Here is a 27,750-nt window from a genome sequence, read left to right as displayed (position 1 = left end):
CTTATTCCTCTGATGCTGCCTGGCCTGCTGTGTTCCTCCAGCTCCACACTTTGTTATCTCTGACTCCAACATCTGCAGTTCTTGCTATCTCGAAAAAAATATTTGTCTACTTTGAAGAAGTTATCAAATGCAAGACTGAAATGAAACAGAAGAAATGTGTCCAAGTGTCACTGAGCCACCAAGCTGTAATGTAAATATTTTTTGTAGAATTTTGTCACCAATGCTTACCTTTGGTGAAAGCTTCCAATTACAGAAAATGGTACACATTTTCCTAAATCTCGCTATTGATCTTAATGAAGATGGAGGTCTTTTGCTGCTGGAGCTGGTGCAAGAGGGTCTTAGTAAAAGGCCCATTTTCTCAAGTATTTGGAGAAAAAACCAATGACACTGGAGTTTGGTTTCTAAATGAAAAAATGCATTATCGACATGACGAAACTCTATGGCTGAGGATGGAGTGGTTTTGATTTTGGATTGAAGGCACAGATTAAATAGTATCGAGAATGTTCTGTAGATTATCTCCATGTCTATGGGTAATTTACTGGAAGTGAGGTGCAGTTAATGTGGTGAGGGAAATGGAGGAGAGTTGGTTCAAAGTTGGTGCCTGTTCGACCCCAATTTCCACAGAAATTTGTGGTTCCATTGCTGAGGAACACAGCTTACCTTACATCAAGGAGTAGGTGGAGAATTGTGACGGAGTTTGGAACAGTATCTCCATATGCTTTTGAGGTTGATTAAGTGGCTTCTAAGAGGTCATGTGCAGTAGTTATTGATGTTCCTTGTACTTTTCTTGAATGTATCGACGTTCACGTCTGTGGTGTCCCTCGATAGATGAAAACTGCGATGTGACTCTGGAAAGGGTTTGATGGTCATTGGGAGCAAGCAGTTAAGGAGGCTCCTTTTAATGATCTTCATTGTGACAGACAACAAGAAGACTCATTGTAGTTACCGCAATCAGACTTAACTCCCTTCTTGAATATTGAAGCGGCCACAATGTCTCTGAAATCCCCGGCAACTGTTCTTGTTCCAAGATGAGAGACATGAAGATGTGCAGCTGTGGGCAAGTAAGGGTTTTAGAATTTCAACCGGGATTCCATCTTCTCTGGGGGATTTATTGCCTTTCAACTATCAAATGGCTTTTTCAACTTTACTCCATGCCAGGTTTATGATGAGACCAAGAAAGACAGAATATTGAGGAATACAGTTGAGAAATTCTGAGTCAAAGCCATAATTTTGTCAATCAAAGATTTTAAATAAAAGACGAAAGTCATGGCTTACTGGGCAGCAGTGATCCCCATGCATCTATATGCTTTGGCAATTTAGAAAACTCACAGCAGGTCCTTAAATCACAAGAGAAGTCCCTTCCTAAGAGAGATTGTAAATCTAGTGGCAAACAGCTTAGTCCATTTGTAGCATCCTCTCCCAAATTAATTTGCCCAAGTACTAATCATTCAAAACCAGCTCAGCTGCACAGGATATGTTGTTCATTCTCTTCACACCGTACTCCCAAAGTAAATGCTCAGCACAGCATGAGCATGGACAGAGGTAAAACTTTAGGAATATGCTCAAAGAATCCCTGAAGGATCAAACCCATTGGAAATCCTGCTTTGTGACCACCAGAATGGAAAGGATCATTTGGGAAGGCACCATACATAAGGTGCACAGGTGTCGCTAAGGCATTGGAAGGAGTGCACGACCTCCAAACACTACATTCCCAAACAAAAACAGAAATTGCTGGAGAGACTGAGCAGATCTGGCAGCATCTGTGAAGAGAAACCAGAGCTAACATTTCATGTCTGTACAGGGCACTTAGCTCAGAACAGCAGCAGTAGCCAGCAGGTGTCAGAATAACTGGGGTCAGGGGGTAAGCCTATAAATCTAGCATCGCGCGGATTGGACCTGGTGTTTATACGGCAACAGCTTTACTGGGAGTGTATCATAGGCCCCCAAAGCTTCAGCAAGAAATAGAGGAGCTTATATGTAGACAGTTCACAGAGGTCTGTAACAGTAATAATGAGGCATTTATACTCGGGGATTTCAACTTTCCAAACTTAAATTGGGATTGTCACAGTATGACCCTTAGGTTTAAAGGTATAGGACTTCTTGAAATATATCCAAGGGGTTTTTTTGTACCAATATATTAAAGGCCCAACAAGGGATGGCACGATGCTGATTCTGGGGAAAGAAGCCAGACAAATGTTTGAGGTGACAGTGGAGGAACATTTAGGCAATAGCGACAACACAGTATGGTTCAAATTTGTTCTGGACAAGGAAAAGGATGGTCTACAAAAGACAACTTTGGATTGGGAAAAGCAAATTTTATTAAAATAAAGCAGGATCTGGCCACAGCAGACTGCAAACAGCTCTTTGCAGATACATCTACAGCAGAGCAATGGGGGGCATTCAAAAAGGAGCTGGGGAGAGTACAGGTCCAGCATGTATCCTTTAGAGGGAAATGTAGGAGCAGTAAGTTCAGAGAACCCTGGATGTCTAGTACAAGTCAAGACTGGATGGAGAACAGTAATGCTGATAGCAAGTCCAAAGGCAGCAAAGGGCCTAGAGGAATACAGGAGGTGCAGGAGGGAAGTTAAGAAAGCAATTAGAAGAGCGAAGAGGCAGCATAAGAAAGGACTTGTAAACAGTATTCCAGAGAATCCTAAGATATTTTATAAATACATTAAAGGGAAGAGGCTAACCAGGGAAAGAGCAAGGCCCATCAGGGACCAAGGGAGCAATGTGTGTGTGAAGCTGCAGGATATTGGAAAGGTGATGAATGAATACATGTCTTTCGTCTTCACTCTAGAAAGGAGAATGTAGGTATGGAATTCAGGAAAAGGGTTTGACATAGGAAACGGGGAGGTATTGGAGGCCCTGTCTGGTTTAAATACAAACAAATCGCCTGGCCCAGATGAACTGCATCCCAGGCTGCTGTATGAGGCAAAGCAGGAAATTGTAGGCGCTCTCACATAAATTTTTAATTCCTCTCTGGTCACAGGGGAAGTGCCACAGGACTGAAGAATGGTTAAGATGGCTTCGCTTTTTAAGAGGAGTGGTAGAGATGAAACAGGAAATTACAGACCAGTGAGTTGCACATCAGTGGTAAGGAAACAATTGAAGAAAATTCTGAATGAGTGAATTAATACCCACTTGGAAAGGCATGGGTTAATTGGGGATAGTCAGCATGGCTTTGTCAGAGGGAAGTCATATCTAACAAATTAGAATCTTCTGAAAATGTGATCAAGTGTGTGGATGTGTGAAGTTCAATTAATGTAGTTTATATGGATTTTAGCAAAACTTTTGACAAGGTCCCACATTGGAGCCTGATTAAGAAGATTAAAGCATATGGAATTCAGGGAAACTTGGCAAGATGGATCAGAAACTGGCTCAGTAATAGGGCAGAAAGGATAGCAGAAGAAAGTTGTTCAAGTGACTGGAGGCTGGGCTCCAGAGGTGTACCGCGAGGATCAGTACTGAGACCCTCGTTGTTTGCTACATGCATATATGATATAGATGAAAATGTGGGGGGAATGTTAAGTAAATTTGTAGATGACACCAAATGAGTAGAGTGGCTAACAGCGAAGAAGACAATTGTTGGTTACAGGAAGATATAGATAGGTTGGTCAGATGGGCAGACCATTGGCAAATGGTATATAACCCTGGTAAGTGCAAGGTGATGCACTTTGGAAAAAGAAATAAGATGAGGGAATATTAAATGAATGGCAGGACACTGGGTAGCTTAGAGGAACAGAGGGATTTTTGGGTAATTATTCACAGATTACTGAAGTTGGCAAAGCACGTGAATAGGATAGTTAAGAAGGCATATAGGACACTTGCTTTCATCAGTCGTGGTATAGGGTATAAGAGCAAGAGAATAATGTTGGAGTTGTACAGAGTTGGTCAAGCCGCAACTGAGTACGGTGTGCAGTTCTGGTCACCTCACTATAGGAAGGATATGATAGCACAAGAAGGGATACAGAGGACGTTCACCAGGATAGAGAAATTGAGCTGTAAGGAGAGACTAGAAAGGCCTGGATTGTTTTCTTTAGAGCAGAGAACACTGAGTGAGGATGAAATTGAGCTATATAAGATTATGAGGAGTACGGACAGGGTGAATAGAGAGTAGCTGTTCCCCTTGATTAAGGGGTCAATCATGAGAGGGCACAGTTTTACTGCAAGGGGCAGGAGATTCAGAGCGGATTCCGGAAAAAAAAACTTTTTCACTCAATGGATGGTGAGAATCTGGAATGCACTGCCTGGAAAGGTAGTAGTGGAAGGGAATCTAACAACTTTCAAAAAAAATTGGATGATTACTTCAAATATTCAAGGCGAGTAATTGGGATTAGCATACTTTTAGTGGTAGTTATGTTGTGCAGATTCAATGGGTCGAAGGCCCTTTTCTGCACTTTATATATCCTACGAATCCAGTGACTGTTCTTCAGAACATACCTTCCCAAACATTTTACCCAAAACAAGAGTCTTCTTGTCTTCAGATTACACACTGGACTTATCAGGTATCTCACAACCCATCAAACGGCAACACAAACAAGTCACCCTTAACCGCAATGAATTCTCCAAGAAGGGTTGCTTATAGTCACTGTTGTACAAAATAATGCTGTCACAGAAAGAGGCAGAGCTATTTTGAGAAAGCAGAAATGGTGGAAGGTAGTAAATATTGCTAGTCAATGCCCAAGGATGAGGATTTGGTCTCTGGATAAGATTTATGCAGAAGCATCACGCTTATTCATAGAATCCCTACAGTGTGGAAGGATGTCATTTGGCCCATCGAATTGTACCAGCAGACATGATATGTTCTGTGTGATATTGAATGAAACACTTGATCAACAGAGCAAATAGTTTTTATTAATTTAATGCAGAAAATTCTAAAAAAAACTGTAAATGTCAGGAATTGGAAAAGATTGGCATTTTTTAACTTCTCAATTTTTAGTAGAAGTATTTGTTAAAGATATGCAAGACTGAACTCTGGTTTCGAACAAGGTGTAAAAAGATATCTCAAATGTAAACTAAGTTTATGTATTGTTGAAAACAAAGTCGTGCTTGAAATAATTCCACGAAGGCAGGTATCCCTTTATATACACATGCATACTACATGACACTGACTCAGCTAGCTCAGAGCTATCTCCCAAATTGAGCAGAACCCTTGACACTCCTCTTTATATTTCTCAAACAAGACTCCCTGATTGGATCAGGTTAACAGCCCCAAGCAGAAAACTCATATTCTATAAGGTCCACTGGCTGACCTTGTACCAATCACTACATCCCTACCCATCTAAGTGCTGGGATGCAGACCCATTCTTTTTCTCTGTACCTTCTCCGTGGACATTTTTGCACCAGATCTGGTAGGTCTGACTCTGCCTTGGATAGTGGTGGCATCTCTTGTGCCTGGAACATCTCGGCCAAAACTCATCATCTTCAGCAGTAATGGCACTGAGGTGTGACATCGGTCATGTCTATCTCGTTCTCAGAGGTTTCCTTGATGCTCCCACCAGTTCTGACAGCCTTGATAGATGCTCTGAGAGGCTCGGTATGTTTTGTTCTTGCCCTGTTTGCAAGGTTGCAGCTTTCATGTGGTCCATGTGCCTGTGAAGGACCTCTACTACCCGAACTTTGTACGTCATGGGATCTGATCTTGCATCAACCATGTCTCTTACCCATGCAGGGCCATTTCCATGGTTTCAACACCAAAACTCGTCTCCTGAAGTAAACTGCCTCTCTCGTTTAGTGGAGTTTTCTGTCTAGCTTTGGCATTCCTGATGCCGTATCATCCATTAGCAACTCTGCTGGAGCTGTCCCCATAGTTGCTGGATGGGTGGTCCTATAATCAACAGGAACAGGGACAGTTGGTGTCGAGTGACGCTGTAGACTGTTTCCTTAAACCTGCCTTCAAAGTTTGGACTGCTCTTCCTGCCAGACCACTGAATGATGGATGGTATGGAGCTGTCCAAACATGCTAAATGCCATTTGACTTGATGAAGTACTTAAAATCCCTGCTGGTGAATTATGGCCCGTTGTCCGTGACCAACACCGCCAGGAGTCCGTGTATTGCAAAAGATACTCACAACTTTATAATCATCCTCCCCATGTTTGACGAATGAACTCTATGCATGTCTAACAATTCGGAATGGGCATCCACAATGACTAAAAACATACAGCCCATGGAAGGACTGGCATTGTCGATGTGTAACCGAGTCCAGAGTTAACTCGGCCATTTCCACGAATGTGGGGGAGCTGCTGGTAGTCAGTTTTGCCCTTGTTGGCACTCTGGGCATTGCCTCACCAATGCAGCTATGTCAGCATCCAATCCTGGCCACCAAACACAACTCCTTGCTAACATCTCCATTTTGGACACCTCTGGATGACCCTGGAGTTCAGCCAGTAACTGGTGATGACCATTGCTTGGGACAATCATTCTTGATCCCCATTATAATATGCCATCAATATGCCATCCCTGGTGGGGATGGCATATTGACGGCAGGTTTACTTCTGGTCTCACCGGATCCAGAAAGGTTTCAATTCTGGTCGTGATGGGCGTTTTGTTTCCCCCATCACCACCAGCTGTTTTAGTTTTGCCAGGATGGAATCTTTTTGTGTCCACTGTCTGATATTGTCAACAGTGACCAGAAGGGATCCAGAAAGTTTAAAAGCAGAACAGACTCTTCTAGTGGCAGCACCACAGGTGGTGTGTCCGTCAATGGGAGGCAGCTCAATGGCATTTGGCACTTGGGCCCTGCCAGTTTTGCACGTAGGTTCTCTATGTGAGAGATTGGGTATTTATCCAGCTGTGAAAAGCAGTTCACCATTTGTTTGAAATCCCCACAAAATTGAACTAATCTATCGGGCTTCACAATTGGTACGACTGGTGCTGTCCATTCCACAAACTGTACTGGTTTGCTGATTCCTTCATATTCCAACCTCCTGATTTCTGCATCTACTTTTTCCATGTAAGGCAACTGGCACTGGGAGGGCCATGCACAATTGTCAAATTGTTTGTTGGACAACATATAAGGCAGCCTTGGCTCCACTGATAGTCCCTAGAGGTTCCAAAAAAACCTCTGGGTATTTAATTAGGACTTCACTCAGGCAGTCATTTTCTAATCGAAAAATGTTGACCAAATAAAGTTGAAGCTTCCTCAACCAATTTCGTCCCATCAAGCTTGGGCCCGAGCCTTTTATTATAACCGGTGGTAACTGAACCAGCTGCTTCTCATACGAGACCAGACCCAAAGTTGTATCCTTAATTTGTAGGGGTTCCCAGGTATAGGTTCTCAGCCAATGTCTTAAGCAAACTTAAGAGTTGGATTCCACAGCAAATTTTGGTAAAGCCTGGTCTGAAATCACTAATATAGACACACTGGTATTGACCTCCATTAGAACTGTGTGACCATTTAACCAGACATTTATGTTGGATAGTTCTGATTTGGATGTTTTTAAGCAAGTTAACTGTTACAAACCGGATGTAGGTGGACTTTCCATGGTGTGCACTCTCCTAGATACCAACCTATGAGTTATTTTACTCAATTTAGGTCGAGTGGGACTCTTCTGCTGTCTCAAGTCCACACACCAGCAGCAACTATAATGGCCTGCCAGCCCGGATCCTCAAGAAAATTTTAACCATTTGGCCAAGATTTGGTTTTGTTTTGAGGCTTTGATGTGGGCTGACCTAGAGTCCCACTTTTTAGGATAGGTCCTGAGTGAGGCTATGCAATTGCCTTCGCTCAAGTGGTGCTCCCCAAGCTCAGTCAGCCTGGTGAGGGTGTCCATTTCTGTCAGAATACCCTATAACTCATAACCTCCACTAGCCGCATTTTCTAACGACAAATCCAGTTGTACTGCCTGTCTAAAGTCCAATTGGGCTTCAGCTAGTAGGCACTTTTGGATGGCCCCACATACCAAATGATCTCTCAGCATCTCACTTAGGGTTAAACCAAAATCACATGCCTCTGCCAGTCATCTTAACTTCATCAAAAATCCCAATATGAACTCTCCTGGTTCTCGAAGTGTCAAGTAAAACTGACAGCATCTCAGAATTAGAGGAGGCTTGGAGTTGTAATATTCCTTAACTAAATCTGTCAACTCTTGAAAGGTTTTAGTGTCTGATGCCTCAGGGAAAGTTATGCTCCAAATAAGCAAAATGACTGCAGGTCACATGCTGGCAGGAGAATTGCTTGTTGCTTTTTATCTGTCCTACCGTCATTTGCCCGGAAAACATAATGCATTCTTTCCACAAACTGGGCCCAGTCTTTGACAGCAGGATCAAACATGTCAAGCTTCCCAAATAGTGGCATGATGCCAGAAATGCTTACCCAAACTCAAAGACAACTGTTGCAAGCGAATCTTTTCGGGGCGTGCTTTTCTCTGGTCACCACTGAAATAACTCCACTAAGGCTAGTAACACATCGCCAAGTCACCCTTTGTTTACACGTGCATAGTACATGATACTGACACAGCTGGATCAGAGCCGGCTCCCCAAGTGAGCAGAACTCCTGACACTCCTGCTTATATCGGTCAGCCAGGACCCGCTGACTGGACCAAGTTAACGGCCCCAATTAGGGAACTCATATTCTATGAGGCCCACTTGGCTGACCTTGTTCCAATCACTGCAGTGTACTTCGAACTTTTTGCCTTGCACTTACTGGGACAGAATGCAGTACCAAACCTCAAAGGGAACAACAATTTAAACTGCATGTGAAGACAGCCTGACAGCAAGTAAACTCTCATTGGTTGAGGTGTTGCCATGGAGAAACCACCAGGGAACAGTTATCTGCCCAGCTTTTGTTTAAATTTGAACCAGGTCAGCCAACTTGGATTGCTCAGGGCATCACCATGGGGAGTGGACCAGGAAATGGTTGACCCTAAGCTTTTGTTTGGTATAAGTAAACTATATTGCAAGCTTGACTGACAATCTTAAATTGATTGTTAGTGCAATTCCAAGTAAAGTTGGGATTGTTGAGCAAAAAGTATCAGAAGGAAAGCAAAGCTAGAAATCTGACATTTCCTGGTATTAACCAAATTGAGATGATTGTCACATGATGTGGTAAGACTTGTGCTTGCCTTTATATGTTGAATGAGATTTTCATGAATTCATTAGTAAATGTTTTAATGACTCATTTGCTATGTTATAAATATTTTGTCTTCCTCTTAATCAAAGTAAATTTTTAAAATATTCAACTCAAAAGTTTTTATGTAGTGATTTAACTAATTCTAAAGCCTAAGCTGTATATACTGAGCAGACCCTTTTGCCAAAACAAGATGGTTCTTAGTAGATCATAACCCATGAATAGTAACTGAAGCTTGTCGGCAACGTCAGCAATTGCTATTGTTTCTAAAAGATCAAATAATAAATGTAACAATGGGAGTTAATTGTTCAGTTCAGAGATAGTTAAGAAAATGAAGAATGCCCTCACAGGAAATACCTGTAGAAAGCTCAACACAAGGTGTTTACATTTGCAAAGTAAGTAGGAAATGCAGCGCTTAGATTGGTGTGGATCGAAATCATTGGCCTTATTGTGTCAGATGGCCAATACTTGGAGGGATTAAAGGAGGATTTGGTCAATTAAGCAGAGTACAAGACAAGAAGATGGCACCTTATCTTGTGACAGCAGAAGTTAATGCTTGGTGGAGCCTGACAATAAATTAAAGAAGCTGAACAAGAGGAAATAAACAATTCATATGACTCTTTGAAGATATGTTGCAGATGATCTATGATTTTAGAACTGTAAATTACTGCCTAGGCATTAGTTTCTATGTGACAATAAACACTTTAATGTACTGGTTGGTAACAAGTTCAAATTACTTAAAAACATATATGTACCTTCATGCTGTCCTTATGTAAAAGCCACTTCCCTCTTTTCCTTCACCTAAGTTGATCCTTCTCAACGATATGCAATCTCATTCAATGTTATTTTCTAGTTTTCATGTCTTCCTGGCTGTCAACGTCACTGACAAGATCAGCATTTATTGCCCATCATTAATTGACATTGAGAAGGGTGGTGATCAGCTGCTTTCTTTAACCACTACTGTAAGTACATTCACAGTGCACTTAGGAAGGGAGTTCCAGGTCTTTAACTCAATGAAAGACAGAAACGATTATTTAGTTACAAATCAGGATGGTGTATAGCTTATAGAGTCATAAAGCTGAAGGGGGCCATTGAGTTCATAGTGGATTTCTGAACAGCACTCCAGTCAATACTAGACACCTACTCTATCCTGTAGAGGTGGAAGTTTATTTTCCCTAAAGAGCCCATCTAACTTCCTTTGAAATCTTTTATTGTCTCCACTTTCACCATCCTCATGAGTCCCAGGTTATTATCATCTGCTGCATAAAAAATTTGTTCCCAAATTTCCCTAGACCTCATTCTCAAAACCATAACTATCAGTTCATGGAAACAGTCTTTTTTTTGTTGACTTAATCCAAGTCCATCATAATCTTGTACACCTCTATCAAACCTCCCTTTAACCTACTTTCTTCCAAGCAGAACAGCCCCAGCTTCTCCAATCTAACCGTGCAGCAGAAATCACAGAACTGCTATGGTGAAGAAGGAAGCTATTTAGCCTTTTGTGTTTTCAGCAGCTCTATGCCATTTTGGTTTAATGCCAATTCCCTGCCTTTTCCCCATATCCATGCACATTATTACTATCTAAAAAACCATCAATGTCCTCTTGAATGTCCCAATTGAACCTCCCTCTATCACATTTCACAGAATTGTTACGATGCAGTATGTTTTCACCCATCACGCATGCACCAACATTGCAAACAAGCATCACCTGGCATAGTGCCAATCACCTGCCTTTTTCTCGATATCCTTGAACACAATTTCTATCCAAATAATCATCCAATGCCCTTTTGAATGCTTCAACTCAACCTGTCTCCATCACATTTCCAGGCTGTGCATTACAAACCCTAACTACTCACTTTTGAAAAGTTTTACTTCCCAACACCCTTGCTTCTTTTGCACATCACTTTGAATCTATGCTACCTCCCCAGGTAAAGATAAAGTCGTCAAAGTCCCAGAGGCCAAACCAGTCCCAATGTCCCAGGAATCTAAAGCTATCCCTCTTGCACCATAGTTCCAGCCACACGTTCAAGTATCTTATCTGCCTATTTCTATAGTACCTGCATGTGACACTGGGAGAAATTCTGATTATGACTTTAGAGGTCTGCTTGTTAATTTTCTACCTGGCCCCCTAAGTTCTAATTGCAGGACCTCACGCATCTTCTTATACGTGTACTTCCATCAATGTGGACCAGGACCTTTGGCTGTTCACCCTCACCATGAAAGTGATAACCATTCTGTGGCATCCTTGACACCAGCACCTGGGAGCCAACACACCATCTTGGAGTCATGCCCATGGCTTAATAAACTCTTGTACTATTCCCTAACCAACTCCCCATCAGTGTAACATTTTCATTCTGTTTCCTCCCCTCCAGTCAGCTGGGCTACTCATGGTGCCATTGGCTTGGCTGTTGTGGGACTCCACCAAGGACCCATTACACCCCAACAATATCCAGTGCAGAAAATTGGCTACTGAGCTGGACAATTTGGGACTTTTACACTACTTCTCCTGGTGTCCACCCATTCCCTAGCTGCCTACATGTGCCTAACATGTGGTACGGCCACCTCTATGAACATGCTATCCACATAGTTCTCTGCCTCACACCCTTAGACTCTAGACACTGCTTGAGCTCAAACTTGCAGCTCAAGCTTATACAGCTGATTTCATGCACAAGGGCTCATCTAGTTATATAAGAAGACCCGATAGCAACTCTTATGCCTCAGGACAGGCATTCCATTAGGCTGAGCTGCCCTGATATACCATAAATTAAGAACAAAAACAAAGTTGCTGGAAAAGCTCAGCAGGTCTAGCAGCATCTGTGAAAGAAAAAACAGAGTTAATGTTTCGGGTCCAGTGGCACTTCCTCAGAAGGGTCTGAGTTCTGACGAAGGGTCACCGGACCCGAAATGTTAACTCTATTCTTTCTTTCACAGATGCTGCCAGATCTGCTGAGCTTTTCCAGCAACTTCCGTTTTTGTTCGTGATTTACAACATCCGCAGTTCTTTCGGTTTTCATACCTTAAATTAAGTTACTTATTGTAACTATAGTTACTTTCACCTTACTTTTGTACTATCAAATCAGCTCTCTCCTTATGCTTATAAATTCTTACATTCCCTATGCTAGTTTAGAAATTCATCTATTTCAAAATTACTGGAGTTGAAATACAGTCCCTACCAGCAGTTGCTAAACAACTAATCAACTCACGACTTCCCTGTGATATCAGTCAGATATTTTTCTCTTTTCCTCCCACTGTTAATCTTTTATCTGCTGCCCCTCTCCGGCTCCTTTAGGTTTCGGTGACTATCTCCAGATTTTATTTTCTCTTGCTTTTTAGGTTCTGGTGACTTTGTCCAAGGTCTTCCTCTCACCTCTATTCCCTGATCCTTTTAACCATTCCAGTAATATTTTTTCTAACTGCTGTAGTCACAGCCTCTGAAGCTTGCCGGGTATGCAGCAAAGGATAGGAGAACATAAGGAAGTGATGCTATGGGTTACGCACAGCCTTAAACGTGGTGTGGAACAGCCTAATCAGACCATGGGTCCAGCCACATTTGGCAGCATTGTTTCACCCATGGTTAGGATGGTGACTGCCCTACAGAGCCATTTCAATTATCTGCACTCAGACCTTCATTCTATTGATCTAGCTACATCCTCAGTGTGGCAGTGGCTGGACTAAAGAAGGGACCAAGGCCGCTTCAGGAAATCTATCCCTCTCAGGAAGACACAGAGATGTCATTTTGCACACTGATAGTGAAGAAGCACATACCATCTACCCCAGGACCTTCCTCCCAGGGTTAGTGGTATCTTCCATTCTTGCCCACCACTCCAGCTATAGAGGCAAAGGGAAACACCCCCAAACAGAAGACCCCCGAAGGTTGGAGCGGTCAATGTCCCATGCGTCCATAGGGCACCTACAAAATCATCCAAGGCAACAGGCATGATACTAAGCAGGCTACCTGTACTTCAACTGATGTCAGGGTTTCATCTAGCTGTGCTCCTGGAAAAAGTACATTTTAAAAAATATAAATACTAACATAGCATCGTTTGCAAAAATTTTCATTTCCTCTCTGGCCACAGGGGAGGTGCTGGAGAACAACTAACATGCTACCATTATTCAAGAAGGAAGCAAGGGAAAAATCAGGAAAGTATAGGCCAGTCAGTCTAACCTCAGTGTTGGGGAAACTAGCAGAAGCAATTCTGCATGTTTTCAGGGAGCCACAAACAATGGTGTGTGTTCCATTTGAAACCTGATCATATGCCTTCTACACTCTCCATCACCCTCACATTGCCCCCATCACCCATAATTACCCAAAACAACCTTTCCCATCACCTTTGTTATGCTTGAACCTACACCAGACCACATTACCAATTCCCCACACATGTTGTCTTCCCCACAGGTGCATACATCTTTGACCATCAAAATTACTACTCTAATTATCCAGCCCATTATCCAGCTTCAAGCTTTTGTTTGGTCATGTGAACCATGTCAAGAGACCTTCCACTACCCAATCCTGACTCTACACCTGAACCCATACTCAGGAGAGCTTCCCATTTTCATTAAATCCTCTTATCATACAGTACTTCAATTCAACCCCGATTGCATGGACTCACCCTTTAAACCCTTCATCAGTCTTCCAATCTCTGCTTGATCTACCCATCCCCTTACAGGACCACCATACCCAGTACTCTCAGTCCTTCCCTCTACCATAGATCCCTGCAACTGAACACCAACCTTTCCCCACTCACTACCTTGTGCAACAGTTCAATATGGAGACCTGCTTATCATAATCACAACTGTATAGAGCCACCTAGTGCATGCCACCTTTAAACAATTGTGAAGCAAGTGGCATTGACTCTATCAAAAACTGTTCCAAGTTGAGTATTCATGATACGCAAATAGATTAGAAGTCCAAACCTACTACAACCAAGCGTAACTTTCAGCATGCCACTATTTTCATATCTGCATCGCAACCCACCATCTGGAAATCAAATTTTAATATCCCATCTAGTTAAGTTACTACGCACACTACTTTCCCACTTCTATGGGCTCTCAAATTCCAATTTAAATATTTAGTTCTCCATCCTGTCCTATATTACTATTATCCTAGATCATTACAGCACTAAAGTGAAGCCCAAATACAGGTTTCCATTAGTGACACAAGGTCAACAATTCCCCTACTTATGTGGAGTTATTTATTAAACGGGAAGATAAGTCTAGCTAGAGATTCAGAAATGCTCCTTGCCATTGACAGAGGCCAGCAGATGAAGTGCAGTATCCAACTATGACTGGTTCTGGTGTAAAAGATGTCTCACCTTGATACCAGATGGTTCCTGTGATTGCCATTTTACGTAGAGGGTATATCATTGCATTCCACAAAACAGTATATTGATGGGGACCATTTTTTTCAAATATTTGACTGCCAATACTGAAATGAAACAGACAAGTCACCAAACATATAATACATACACAACAGAATCAAAATAATCTGCAAGAAGCAATTTAAGCATCTTAAACTGTTCAAAATAAACAAGTAAACGCTAAATAGTAATCTAACCAAATATTAAACTAGCACCAGCTGACGACTTCCCATCTCTGCTGAATTTCTTGACCAATATCTGATTTCCCCTGTGAGGTACACTGATTTATTTCAAAGTTGAGAAATCAAAGTTTCCGAATTGAGTTTTCTGGCAATGCCAATTAGCCACAAAACCCGACAAGGTGTGACTCAGTGATCAGAGCTCATGCCTATTGCCATTATCTACAATGTACTCAATTTAATTTGCGTACTGAAATCAAGGACATGTATTAAAATCATAAATGATGGGATGGGAGGTTATGTCAGCTTTAATTCCTGATGTAGTCTGTATCATTTGTGTACATTCAGAAGATTACATTTTCCTCTCTGCCCATGAGCAAATTCTGATACCTAAATGTCAGCCAGCTCTTCAAACACCTTCAAGTCCAAAATAAAATGCAGGAACTTAAAGGTAATCATCTCGTGACTGTTACCTGAGTGATGTCCTGAATGGCAATGAAGGAAGCAGAGTGACAAACTAAACTTGTGGCTCAAAGAATGTTGTGGGTTTTGGTTCACGTGTCACTGACACCAGTACTCAGGAAGCTCCTCTGATGCTGCCCGGCCTGCTGTTTTCCTCCAGCTCCACACTGTGTTGTATCAGACTCCAGCATCGGCAGTTCTTACTATCTCTGAGTACTCAGGAAGCTGTTACCTGAAGAGTGGGCTCTATTTTAACTACGTTGGGAGCAGTGTCTTGGCAACATTATAACCAAGACTATAGTCAGTTTAGAAAGTAAAAGTAAAGAACGGGGGCAACAGTTTCAGATGGAGGGAATTTTAGAAATCCAAGGATTTAAGGCCATACAAAACGTGGTTCCTTAGGTAAAGCCAAGCATAGCAAGACGGGAATATAGAACATAGGACAGTACAGCACAGTACAGGCCCTTCGGCCCACGATGTTGTGCTGACTTTTAGTCTAAACCTAAGGTCTATCTAACCTCCACCGTTACCTTATACTATCATCCATATGCCTATCTAATAGCTGCTTAAATGCCCCTAATGAGGCTGACTCCACTACCCTCTCCAGCAATGCATTCCACGTCCCTACCATTCTCTGAGTAAAGAACCTACCTCTGACGTATCCCCTATAAATACCTCCACTCACTTTAAAACTATGCCCCCTCATAATAGCTACCTCCACCCTAGGAAAAACTCTCTGGCTGTCCACTCTATCTATACCTCTGGTCATTTTGTACACCTCTATCAAGTCACCTCTCATCCTTCGCCATTCTAAAGAGAAAAGCCTAGCTCTCTCAACCTTTCCTCGTAAGACCTTCCCTCCATTCCAGGCAACATCCTGGTAAATCCCCTCTGCACCTTTTCCAACGCAATAGTCCAGATGTGGCTGAACCAGACTTTTGTATAGCTGGAGCATAACTTCACGGCTCTTGAACTCAATCCCTCTATTAATGCCATACCATATGCCTTCTTAACAACTCTATCCACCTGGGTGGCAGCTTTCAAGATCCCTCTGCTCCTCCACACTGCCAAGAATCTTTCCGTTAACCCTGTATTCTGCTTTCAAGTTTGTCCTTCCAAAATGAATCACCTCACACTTTTCAGGGTTAAACTCCATCTGCCACTTCTCAGCCCAGCTCTGCATCCTATCAATGTCCCTTTGTAACCTAGAACAGCACTATCCACAACTCGACCCACCTTCGTATCGTCCGCGAACTTACTAATCCACCCTTCCACTCCTACATCCAAATCATTTACAAAAATCACAAATAGAAGAGGACCCAGAACAGATCCTTGTGGTACACCACTCATGACTGAGCACCATGTTGAAACCATGTTGAATATTTTCCGTCCACTATCGCCCTTTGTCTTCTGAGGGTCAGCCAATTCTGAATCCAATCTGCCACATTTCCCCCTATCCCATGCCTCCTTACTTTCTGCATGAGCCTACCATGGGGAATCTTATCAAACGCCTTACTTAAATCCATGTATACCACATCCACAGCTCTACCTTCATCCACGTGTTTGGGAAAGGGCAGAATTTTTAAACAGTAACAGTGCATCGGCAGAGTCCATTAAATAAACAATGCAAAATCATGTTAAAACATTTGCAATAAGCAAGATAAACTAGTAGCAAAAATAGAGATAAATGATTTAACTTATACAATTAAAAATTGGTCCTTGGATAGTGTTGTAGAACAGAGAAACCTAAAAGCTTAAGTATATAATTCTTTGAAGTTTGCACCACATATAGATGGGCTGGTTAATAAGGTGTGTTAACATGCTTGCTTTCATTGTTCAGACATTTGAGAATAGGAGTTGGAACATTGTATTGAGGTTGCACAGGACATTGGTGAGGCCTCTTCTCAAGTACTATGTTCAGTATTTGTCACCCTGATAGGAAGGATATTATTAAGTTGGAGAGGGTTCAGAAGAGATTTACCAGGATGTTGCCAGGAATGGAGGGATTGAGTTATAAGGAGAGGCTGGATTGGCTGGGACTTTTTTCACTGGAGTGTAGAAGGTTGAGATATGACCTTATGGTGGTTTATAACATCATAGAGGGTATAGGTAAGATGAATACTAGGTGTCTTTTCCCTCGGATGGGGGATTTCATGACTAGAGAAGCATATTTTTAAGGTGAGAGGAGAAGGATTTAAAAAAGACATGGGGGGCAATTTCTTTTTACACAGAGATTGGTTTGTGTGTGGGGAATGAACTTCCAGAGAATGTGGTGGATGCACGCCCAGTTACAATGTTTAGAAGACATTTAGATAAGTTCATGAAATGTTTGGAGGGATGTGAGCCAAATGCAGGCAGGTGGGGCTAGTTTAGTTTGGGATTATGGTTGACATGGACAGATTAGACCAAAAGTCTGTTTCTGTGCTGTATGATGCGATGACTCTATAACTCCAAATCACCATTAGAGACTTTTTATACAAAGTCCCACTGCCTGGCTGACTGCCAGGCTTTGTCTGATTCCCTCTTCTTTCCTACATTCTCTCACACAGCAGCTCATAGTCATTCCCTGATACACTGCCTACAATTAATTACTGCCTACTCGTTCACTCTTCACGACCGCATGTTTATTAACCACCCTCCATACTACTTGCTTATTCTCAACTTCTTACGACTTCTTAATATCCATTCCCCCCTCAAATATGATTCACTTTCATTTCTTCTATTTATCCTTGATACTCTATTTCCAGAAACTTCTAACTTTCTCTCTTTTCGCACACTTCCCTCAAGTTTCACAGATCTCTTACAAAAGCTGAGATACTTAAATCTCATCACACCTCAGAATACTTCTACCATGCACCTTCACGATACTGCTACACCTCAGATCCCTTTCCATTACTGTTCTTTAAACCAAGATGGCGGAAAACCAAGATGGCGGCAGGGCAGGACACTCCTGCTGGAGCTCCTCTGCTCTGCCTGTTCTTTTTCTTTTTCCTTTTTTTTTCTCATTTTCTCTTCTTCTCTCCCCTTAGCACCGGAGGCGAATACTTGAGCAACGGTAGGGATCAGCACAAATCCCCAGAGCAGTGAACCCTGGTACAGCGCGTGGACTGCGAGGCTCGGAACAGCGTATGGGCTGTGTGCTCCAATGGGGAGAGGTTGCAATAAGTGAGAGGTTGGAGAGAATGGGAATCCAACCCAAACCCTAACGACCCCTTCTCCCACCTGTAGCAAACTCCATGCTCCTGGACAACCCCCTCCGGGCCTCCTACCCTCCCTCAACCTCTTCATCTCAAACTGCCGCCGCGGCATCAACCACTTGGATCTCGCCACCCCTCTCACTTACTCCAACCTCTGCCCATCAGATCGCACAGCCATCCGCTCCCTTCGCTCCAACCCCAACCTCACTACTAAATCTGCCTACAAGGGGGCACAGTGGTAGTATGGTGTAATGACCTCTACATTGCTGAAGCTACACGCCAACTCTCTGACATCTCCTTGTACCATCGCCTTGATCATGATCCCACCTCTGATCACCAAGCCATCATCTCCCAGACCATCAACAACCCCATCACTTCAGGAAATCTCCCATCCACAGCTTCCAACATGATAGTTTCCCAACCCCGCACCGCCTGTTTCTAACTCCTATCCAAAATCCATAAACCCAATTGCCCCATTCGACCCGTTGTCTCTGCCTGCTCCTGCCTCACCAAGCTCACCTCCTCCTACCTTGACTCCATTCTTTCCCGTTTGTTCCAGGAACTCCCCACTTACATTCATGATACAACTCACACCCTCCACCTTTTCCAAAACTTTTAAGTCTTTGGCCCCCATCACTTCATCTGCATCACGGACATGCAGTCCCTGAACACCTGTATCCCCCACACAGAGGCCTTAAAAGCCCTCAGCTTCTTCCTTTTCCGTTGGCCCAATCAGCCCCCCTCCACTGATCCCAATTCCTTCACCTCCGCCGCATCTGCTCCCGTGATAAGGCATTCCACTCCCTTTTCAAGGATTGTAACCTCCCCCACACAGTGGTCGAAAACACCTTCGACCCCATCTCTCGCATTTCCTGCAACTCATCCCTCATACCCACTCCCTGCAATAACAACAAAAACAGAATCCCCCTCGCCCTCACGTACCATCCCACCAACCTCCGCAGCCAACGCATCATCCTCCGCCACTTCCGCCACCTGCAATCTGACCCCACTACAAGGACATCTTTCCCTCCCCACCCTTATCTGCCTTCCAGAGGGACCACTCTCTCCGTGACTCCCTTGTCCGCTCCACACTCCCCACCAGCCCTCAACCGAATCTCCTCCATTTCCCGCACTTCTGCCCTCAAAGCCCCTCCCCCCAGCAGCAATAAAGATCGAGTCTCCTTAATAGTCACGTACCACCCCAACTTCTGGATCCAATGCATCTTCCTCCGACATTTTCGCCACATACAATCAGACTCCACTACCAAAAAAACTTTACTTCCCCACCCCAGTCCTCTTTCACAGGGATCGTTCATTCCGTGACTCCCTTGTCAGCTCTACATTCACCACTAAATCCTCAACCACATCCAGTATTTTCCCCTGCAACCACAAGAGGTGCAACACCTGCTCCCACACCTCTCCTCTCACTTCTGTCCAAAGCCCCAAACAATTCCTTCCAGATTCAGCAGCGTTTCATCTGCTATTCATCCAACCTTATCTATTGCATCTGTTGTTCCCAATGTGGTCTCCTCTATATCGGAGCGACAAAACGCAGACTTGGGGACCAGCGCATGGAGCATCTGCACTCTGCACACAACAACCAATATGACCTTCCTGTGCCATCCATTTTAATTCCCCCGCCCACCACCTTATGACATGTCCACCCTTAGCCTCTTCCGCTGTCAGAGTGAGGCCAAACATAAATTGGAGGAACAACACCTGATATTTTGCCTTGGCAGCTTACAGTCTAATGGCCTTAACATTGACTTCACCAGCTGCAAAATCCCTCCACTCCCATCCTTATCTAAGTCATTGATATAGATTGTAAATAGCTGAAGTTGTGGCATTCCACAATTTACAGCCTGTCAATTTAAACATGCATCATTTATCTCTTCTCTCTACTTGTTGTCTGTTAACCAGTGCCCTATCCATGCTAATATATTACCCCCAACTGTATGAGTACTTATCTCGAATATTAACCTTTTGTGGCACCTTATTGAATGCTTTTTGAAAATCCACATATACTGTATCAACTGGTTCTCATTTACCGAGATACCAGTTACATTCTCAAAAAATTCTAATAGATTTGTCAAACATAATTCCCATTTTGTAAAGCCATGTAGAATTTGTACCACCATGTTTTATGTGCATTGATAAGAATTTCCTACCATTGGATTATCGCATTTTTTTGGACAACTGATGTAAGAGTAACTGTTACTTGAACAGTGTTGTTATGTTTGCTAACTTCCAGACCTCTAGGCCTGTTCTGGGCTCGAGGAATTTGGGAAAACCATGAACCAGAGCATTCACAATCTTTGCAGCTTCATCCTTCAGAATCCTAGAACACAGGCCATCAAGTCAGCTTAAAGTCTTAAGGACCACCAAGTTCCTTCAAGCTCCATCCCTAAGGGGAAGGAATGGCTGTGTGGTAATATTGTGGGACTGTTAATCCAGAGATGCAGGTAGTGTTGTAGGGACCTGGGTTCGAATCCCACCATTATAGACCGTTATGAGAGACAGTAGGAACTGCCGATGCTGGAGTCTGAGATAACAAGGTGTAGAGCTGGATGAACACAGCAGGCCAGGCAGCATCAGAGGAGCAGGAAAGCTGACGTTTTGGGTCTGGGCCCTTCTTCAGAAAGGGTATGGTAGACTGTTAAGTTTTCCAGCTGTCTGTTCAAATGGAATGTTAGAGGCAACACCATCTGTGTAAAAGTCTGCCTGACAGTTTTGGGGTCAAAACATTCAATGATTTCAAGAAGGAGGTAGATATAGTACTTAGGGCTAAGGAGATCAAAGGATACAGGCAGAAAGTGGGAACAGAATACTGAGTTGGATACAATAAGGACTGCAGATGCTGGAAGTCAGAGTCTGTAGGTGTGAGGCTGGAAAAGCACAGTAGGTCAGGCAGCATCAGGGGAGCAGGAGAGTCAACATTTTGGGCCGAGACCCTTCATCATCTTTGCAAGAGGTAACTTTCGTAAATGTGGGGGCAAAGACATGAAAAAATATCATGGACAATGAGGAAATGCCAGAGACCAATTTTGTGTCTGTCTGACACAAGTTATACGCAAGAAATAGTGTATAAACAAGCAGCTCATAGAAATGAGAAGTATAAAATAATTAATAGCAGCAGACAAAAAAATCATATTAAATTCAGTATTCATTCACAGGATGAGGTCATCACTGGCAAGGCCAGAATTTACTGCCCTTCCCTAATTGCCCAGACGGCAGTTAAGAGTTAATCACATTGCAGTGGGTCTGGAGTCACATGTAGGCCAGACCAGGTAAGGATAGCAGTTTCCTTCTCTAAAGGACATTAGTGACCCAGGCAACCGGAAGGTGTTGTTGACTATAGTGTACAGAGCTCAGATGTTCTGCAAATCGGTCACCGAGTCTGCGCTTGGTCTCACCAGTGTAGAGGAGGCCATACCATATGCCTTCTTTACCACCCTGTCTATTTGCGTGACCACTTTCAGGGAGCTATGGACTCGAACCCCAAGATCCCTCTGTATGTTACTGCTGTTCAGGGTCTTGCCATTAACTGTATACTTGTCCTTAACATTTGATCTCCCAAAGTACAGCACTTCAGACTTAGCCGGATTAAACTCCATCTGCTATTTCTCTGCCTGTATCTGCAACAAATCTGTACCCTGCTGTATCCTTTGACAACTTTCTACACTGGGAAACTTTTCACAACTGGGAAATAATAATGGAAAGTAAGGTGAAAGCAAATAAACTGAATTGTTATTTTGCATCAAACTACACCATATAGGATATAAGTAATATCCCTATTGACAGCTTTCTGGATGGGAGGCAATGGAGGAACTCAAGAAAATTACAATAACCAGGGAAGTAGTACTTAACAAATAGCAAATATTGGTTGACATGTCCAGGGGTCCTGATGGTTTTCATCCTAGGGACTTAAAAATAGTCAGTCAAGTAGTTTCAGAGATAGTAGGAACTGCAGATGCTGAAGAAGGGTCTAGGCCCGAAACATCAGCTTTCCTGCTCCTCTGATGCTGCTTGGCCTGCTGTGTTCATCCAGCTCTACACCTTGTTATCTCAGTCAAGTAGTTGATGTGTTGATTTCAATTTTTCTAAATTTACTGGAACTGGGAAAGGTTCCATTAGATTTGAAAGTAGTTAACGTAACTCCTTTATTCAAAAAATGATGGAGACAGAAATCCGGAAACTACAGGCCAGTTAGCTTGGAATGTTTTTAAGGAAAACACTGCAAGGTCTTATTAAACATATCATAACTAGGATCTTAGATACATTCAATGTAATCAGACACAGTCAATATGGCTTTGTAAAAGGGAAATCGTATGTAACCAATTTATTGGATTTCTTTGAAGTTGGATGTGCAGTAAATAAAAGCAATATGCTCTAGTTAGATTTTCAGAAGTGATAAAGTGTTACATCAAAGATTATTATAGAAAGTAAAGGCTCATGATATGGGGGCAATTAACACTGATGGGAGATCGTCTGGTAAACAGGAAAAGTAACAGTAAACATAAATTAGGTAATTTAGGGTTGGCAAGATAAAATAAGTGATCTGCCACATGGATCACTGCTAGGGCTCAACACTTTATGTTGCTACACTTGCTAATGACACAAAAATAGGGAGGAAAGTAAGTTGTGAAAGGGACACAAGTGACTACAAAAAGATATGTTCAAAGAGTAGGTAAAAAAAAACCTTGTTCGGTGAAAGATCACAGAGTCTTGAACTGCAGTAGAATCTGAACACCTAAGTGCATGAATTGCAAAAGATTAATATGGGTACAGCAAGTTCAGTAGAAAAGCAAACAGAATGTTATTGCTCGTGCAAGGGGACTTGAATACACAAGGAAGGCATTTATGCTTCAGTTGTACAGAGCACTGACGAGGCCATGTTTGGAGTCCTGCATACAGTATTGATCGTCCTGTTTAAGGAACTATATAAATTCATTACAGACATCTCGGAGAAGGTTTGCTAGTCTAATAACTGGAATGAGTGCTTTGACATATGATGAAAGGCTGGATGGATTAGGCTTATATCCATTGGAGATTAGACCAATAAGAGCTGACTTGACAGAAACTTATAAGATCCTGGGAGGACTTTACATAGTGGATATAGAAAGGATATCTCCACTAGTGGGAGAATCTAGAATGAGACATCACTGTTTGAAAATTAGGAGTCATCTAAACAAGACAGGTAAGGAATATATTTTTCTCTCAGAAGGTTTACTGCCTTTGGAACTCTTCCTCAAAAGGCAGCAGAGGCAGAATCTTTGAATTTTTTTAAGGTAAAGGTAGATAGACTCTTGATAAGCAAGCGGATGAAAGGTTACTAAGCATAGGAAGAATAGGAGGAATGTATAGTTGAAGTTAAAATCACATCAACCATGACTTTATTAAATGCAAAGCAGATTCAAAGGGCCAAGTGGCCTGCTTCTGGACCTAATTCTCATGTTCAGAGGATGAGGCCATTTGGCCCATCCATCGTGTCTGTCCTGGCACTCCAATGAGCAATTTGCCAAGTGAAATTTAACCCATAATCCTGCATTCTTCCTTTTAAGAAAACAGTCCAATTTCCTTTTGAACGTTTTTGTTGAATCTGCCTTCATCACAGGCTCAAGATGTACATTTCAAACTTTAACCAGTTGCTGTCTGAAATTTTTCCTCACAACACTTTTGTATTTTTACTAATTAGTTTGCAGCACGGTGGCTCAGTGCTTAGCATTGCTGCCTCACAGCGCCAGGGACCCAGGTTTGATTCCAGCCTCAGACGACTGCGTATGGAGTTTGCACATTCTCCCTGTGTCTGCGTGGGTTTCTTCCGGGTGCTCTAGTTTCCTCCCGCAGTCCAAAGATGTGCAGTGTAGGTGAATTGGCCATGCTAAATTGCCCATAGTGCCCAGCGATGTGTGGGTTAGACGTGGGAAATCAGGGGTAGGATAATAGGTCTGGGTGGGATGCTCTTCGGAGGGGGGTGTGGACTTGTTGGGCCAAATGGCCTGTTTCCACACTGTAGGGATTCTATGAGTTTAAATCTGCTCTCTCATTCTTGATCATTTCACAAGTGGGAAGAGTTTCTGCCTATTTACTTTGACCAAACTTCTGATGATTTTGAATACTTCAATCAAATCTCACCTTAGTTTCCTATCTCCAAGTGCAGTGCCTAGAACTGGGTGCACGAGCTGATGCTGAACTCGAGTTTTATATAAGTCAAACACAACTTCTTTGTTCTTGCACTATATGCTCCTATTAATAAAGCCGAAGATACTGTGTGCTTTATGAACTGCCCGCAACCTATCCTGTCATGACTTATGTACATATACAAACAGGTCTCTGTTCTTGCACACCGTTTTAGAACTATCCTCTTAACATTAAACAGTTTCTCCATGTTCTTCCTACGAAAATGTACTTTGCTCCACTCGACTCTACTGCAGGCATATAAGTGGCCTTGAAGCCATTTAAAGAACATACAATCAGGCTGAATGCCTGTTTCAACTGGCTAAAATAGAGTTTACTAATTATTCTCACTCTCATGCCTTTTCCCGCAGTTCTGCAAATTATTTCATTTTCAGGTATTTCCCTAAATCCTGTTGCAAGTTATAACTGAATCACTTTCCGTTGCCCTTTCATCACTGTATTACAGATTATAATAAAATTCTCAAACACAGTTTTAAGGTGATTGGCAAAAGATCTAGAGTTGTGTTCTGTGATTCTCAATTCTTCATGGTGTGGAGATGCTGGTGTTGGACTGGGGTGGACAAGGTCAGGAGTCATACGACACCAGGTTATGGTCCAACAAGTTTATTTGAAATCACAAGCTTTCGGAGAGTTGCTCCTTTGTTAGGTGAAGTGACGAAGAAGCAGCACTCTGAAAGCTTGTGATTTCAAATAAACCTGTTGGACCATAACCTGGTGTTGTATGACTCCTGAGCTCAATTCTTCAGCCACTGTAAGGGTTTCTTCATCTATGAAACCATCAGCAATCTCTCCAAGGTCTCATTAGCCTGTGCGAAGTGACATGCCCAGAACAGAACAGGAAACTACAGCTGGAGCCTAACCAGTGGGCAGCACAGTGGCTCAGTGGTTAGCACTGCTGCTTCACAGCACCAGAGACCCACATTCAATTCCACCCTCAGGCAACTGTGTGGAGTTTGCACGTTCTCCCCATGTCTGCATGGGTTTCCGCTGGGTGCTCCGGTTTCCTCCCACAGTCCAAAGGTGTGAAGGCTAGGTGAATTAGCCATGCTAAATTGCCTGTAGTGTTCAGGGATATGTAGCTTAGGTGGGTTATAAAGGGATGGGTCTGGGTAGGATGCTCTGTGGGTCCGTGTGGACTTGTTGGGCCAAAGGGCCTGTTTCCACACTGTAGGGATTCTATTCTATGTTTTATAAAGGTGTAACACTACTTCCTTATCTTTCTACTAAGCTTTCATTTGTAAAATGTTGGATTTCAGGTGTCTCTTTCACAGCAAATTATTCTGTGAGCTTCATAGATCTGATTGTGGGATCTAGGTTCCTCTGATCCTTCAACCCCTTTAAAATTCTTCAGCTCTTTTCCTTCTTCAATGAAAATTTCTGTATAAAGGAGGTGGCTTCTGTGTGTTTGCACATCCATGAAACTCCATTTTTACTCTCTATTTTCTTCAGCTGTAGACTTTACACTACAAGTGCTGTGTAAAAATTTGTATTGGCGCAGTGTGGGGTCAAGTGACGCGCAGGGGGCAGCTTGAGTGCTACGTGACCACTGGGTTAGGTTGATGATTTGGGTGCTGCTTGATGAGTGGGTTACAAGTTAAGAGCTGCTCGAGTCAATCCTAGGGGCTGGATGCTGCAGAGGTGATGTCTGTGTGCTGCAGGCATGACAGACTGGGGCTAAATCTTGGATTAAGAGATGTGTGGTTGATGGGTTGAGGGCTGCGGGTGTGATGGCTTGGGAGTAGTGGAAGGAGGAGGCTGGATGCTGTATGAGTGATGCATCAAATGTTACAGGGATGCTGAGTGGACTGCTGCAGAAGATATAGGTCAAGTCCTGCAAGAGTTGGCTGGTTAAGAGGTGTATGGTCATACTGAGGGTTTATTAGTGGATGATTGTGCAAACAACATTCTTGGGACAGGCAAGACAGACTCATTGCTTTATTCTATCCAATACTGTCTACTGTCCAAGGAAGAGTTGGGTCAATAGCCTCCCTTGTTCTGATCCATTTGAACAGTCTGACAGCTGTTAATTGTTCTGCGGACATAGCAAACCAAGATACAATTAAAAGATGGTAAATTGTAAACTTACCTGAAAGAAATTCCACATTTGTGCAGGACTCGTTTGGAAGACCAAGCCTCAATGGGAGTTCCTGCCCAACATGATTCCACCAAACCAATAGGATACTGTAACTTATCATAAAGATATCGACCAAATAACCAACAGACAGCTGAGAAGGAGGTGAAGTTGCCATTTCCAAGAATCTCTAGGATTCAATAAAGGAAGACAATGATAAGCAGGAAGCAAACTTACCTTTTTCAAATTAGCATTGAGCCATTCCACCATCAAATAAAGAGAAACAACTTCTCCTCTTGCAGAAAACCCGACAAAGGGAGTATAACCTTCAAATTAGGCCTTACAGAAGTGAAAACAGGAATTTTTTTTAAACAACAACTGCTGGAAATCTGGAACACTAACACCACCTCTCCATTCTCTCTCCCCCCCTGCCCCGCTCCCCTCTCCCCCAATCCGTAGATGCGCACACGCACACCAGATGGTGCGGAGATGATGTGTTGATGAATTTCCCAATCATATGAAACAACTGAGTTGTTCACACATGGACTGAGGGCTGTTATCAGGAATGCCAAAACAGCTGAAGCATGCTTTTAGGCATTTAACAATCGCAGTATAGTCATTGAAGTCAACTGGTTCACCTCCCAGCAGGCAGAACAGTAGTTTACTGTGGCAAGATGGTAATTTCCTGCAATTGTCTCTCTAACCTGCTTAAATATTCATTATTGACACTGATCTGGCTGATGCAATCCTTGATTGTGTTGCTTATATTTGTCCAATATAGCACATCTCTGGCCTTCCTCAGACATTATTCAATTCTTTGTGCACTTTAGTATCTCTCTTTTTAACTCTTTCCAGATAATGACTATTTCCTTCTGCAATATACCATCTTGGGCTGTCAATTCATCTCTGTATGGCTTTTAGGTAGAAAGTTGAAAAGCAACACCTCTATGATTGTAATTTTGGCATAACGTCTGTGCCATGCGCTAGTGAGGCCAGAAATAGGAAGATAATACAGCTGAATGCATGGATAAAGTGTGATGTAAGAGGGAGGGCTTTAGATATCTGGATCTTTGGGATTTCTTGCACAGCAGGAGGGACCTGGACAAGAAGGACAGGTTTCACCTAAACTGGAGAGGCACCAACATTCTTACAGGGAGACAACAAGGTGCAGGGCTGGATGAACACAGCAGGCCAAGCAGCATCATAGGAGCAGAG

General features: G+C 42.8%; 1 protein-coding gene across 1 annotated transcript in view; it reads right to left on the bottom strand.

Annotated features, from left to right (window-relative positions):
* Nucleotides 1–26,731, bottom strand: part of siae (sialic acid acetylesterase) — a 57,442-nt gene extending 30,711 nt beyond the window's left edge. The window contains exons 1-2 of the mRNA XM_048615451.1: nucleotides 26,551–26,731; nucleotides 14,384–14,496 (exon numbers count right to left, since the gene is read on the bottom strand). Of these exons, the coding sequence (XP_048471408.1) occupies nucleotides 14,384–14,435 (52 nt within the window). The 5' untranslated portion in view covers nucleotides 14,436–14,496; nucleotides 26,551–26,731. The remainder of the gene's footprint in view (nucleotides 1–14,383; nucleotides 14,497–26,550) is intronic.
* Nucleotides 26,732–27,750: the final 1,019 nt, after the last annotated feature.

This window comes from Rhincodon typus, chromosome 32, assembly GCF_021869965.1.
Source record: "Rhincodon typus isolate 14 chromosome 32, sRhiTyp1.1, whole genome shotgun sequence".
NCBI lineage: Eukaryota > Metazoa > Chordata > Chondrichthyes > Orectolobiformes > Rhincodontidae > Rhincodon > Rhincodon typus.
Note: the sequence above shows the minus strand (reverse complement) of the source record. Positions and strands in the feature narration are given on the sequence as shown.